This window comes from Juglans microcarpa x Juglans regia, chromosome 1S (assembly GCF_004785595.1).
Source record: "Juglans microcarpa x Juglans regia isolate MS1-56 chromosome 1S, Jm3101_v1.0, whole genome shotgun sequence".
Taxonomy (NCBI): Eukaryota; Viridiplantae; Streptophyta; class Magnoliopsida; order Fagales; family Juglandaceae; genus Juglans; species Juglans microcarpa x Juglans regia.
The window spans coordinates 11,825,621-11,827,140 of record NC_054595.1 but is presented as its reverse complement, the minus strand read 5'-3'; the positions used below and the strand labels follow the sequence as shown (position 1 = coordinate 11,827,140).

At 41.9% G+C, this 1,520-nt stretch overlaps 1 protein-coding gene across 1 annotated transcript; it reads right to left on the bottom strand.

Annotated features, from left to right (window-relative positions):
- Positions 1-203: 203 nt before the first annotated feature.
- LOC121247306 (uncharacterized mitochondrial protein AtMg00810-like) lies at positions 204-1,175 on the bottom strand. Its single transcript, XM_041145675.1, has one exon. The coding sequence runs from the start codon at positions 1,173-1,175 to the stop codon at positions 204-206; it is 972 nt and encodes a 323-aa protein (XP_041001609.1).
- Between the last annotated feature and the right edge of the window lie 345 nt (positions 1,176-1,520).

Sequence of the window (1,520 nt, the reverse complement as noted above, 5' to 3'; positions counted from 1 at the left end):
TGCAAGTTGAAACCTTGAAGCAACATGTAAAGGAGTGATAACCTTGGCCAACACTTTTTCTCTAACAAAATGACAATCTAGCTCGATGTGTTTGGTCCTTTCATGGAAAATTGGGTTCTTGGTTATGTGCAAAGCAGATTGGTTATCACAGTATAGGGTGGCAAACTTGGTATGCATAATGTTAAAATCTTTTAATAAGGAAATTAACCATACAAGCTGTGAGCTAGTGCTCGATATTTTGCTTCTGCAGAAGAACGTGAGACAGTTGCTTGTTTCTTTGACTTCCAGCTAACCAAAGAATTACCAATGAAAACACAGAAACCTGCCATGGATTTCCTTGTTTCTAGGCAGGCTGTCCAATCTGAGTCACAAAAGGCCTTGAGGTGTAGATCACATTGAGAGGAGAAGAGTATACCTTGCCCTATTGACCCTTTCACATATCTCAAAATTCGATGGGCAGCTTGCATGTGCACCTCACTTGGTCTGTCCATAAATTGGCTGAGTATGCCTACTGCATAAGTGATATCAGGTCTGGTTATGGTGAGGTAAATCAGCCTTCCCACAAGCCTTCTGTAGCTTGAGGGATCATTCAGTGAATCTAAAGCTGAGTGTGAAAGTTTGTGATTTGTTTCAATGGGTGTGCTTGTTGTTTTGCACCCAAGAAGCCCTGCATCCTCTAAGATCTCTAGGCAATATTTTCTTTGGCACAAGTGGATCCCAGCAGCTGACCTTGCAATTTCTAATCCCAAGAAAAATTTGAGGATGCCAAGGTCTTTAATTCTGAATTGAGAGTGTAGGTGGGCCTTTACTTTATCAATTTCTTTGATGTTGGAGCTGCCTATGACTATGTCATCAACATAGACAAGCAAGGCTATGAAACCATCCTCATTGTTTCTAGTGAAGAGAGAGTAATCTGATTTTGAGGGTTGGAACCCAACGGAGGTAAGGGATTCAGAAAATCTGGAGTGCCATTGCCTAGAAGCTTGCTTGAGTCCATAGAGTGATTTGTGGAGTTTGCAAACTAGCTTTCCCTTGGTGGTGGACTCCCCCTTACTGTGATAACCAGGAGGCAATTCCATATATATTTCCTCATCCAATTTTCCATGAAGGAAGGCATTGTGCACATCTAATTGATAAAGGTGCCAATTGAGGGTAGCAGCTAAGGCAAGAAACATACGGACAGTTGTGAATTTTGCAACTGGACTGAAAGTTTCTTGGTAGTCGAATCCTTTCCTTTGAGTGTAGCCTTTTGCTACTAATCTAGCCTTAGGCCCTCTACTGTACCATCAGACTTGAGTTTAATCTTATGGACATATTTCCATCCCATTGCCCTTTTTCCTTCAAGTAACACAATGATTGTCCAGGTGTCATTCTCCTCTAGGGTTTTGAGTTCAGCATTCATGGCATTTTGCCAATACTTAGACTTAGCAGCTTCTTGGTAGGTTTGAGGTTCTCAAAGGTGGGAGAGTGAGAGAGCAAGGGAATGGTGATGAGGGGAAAGATTTTTGTAGGAGAGGTAG

Bases quoted from the DNA above. Each gene is read 5' to 3' on its own strand.
- LOC121247306 (XM_041145675.1), bottom strand. From the start codon at position 1,175: ATGTTTCTTGCCTTAGCTGCTACCCTCAATTGGCACCTTTATCAATTA.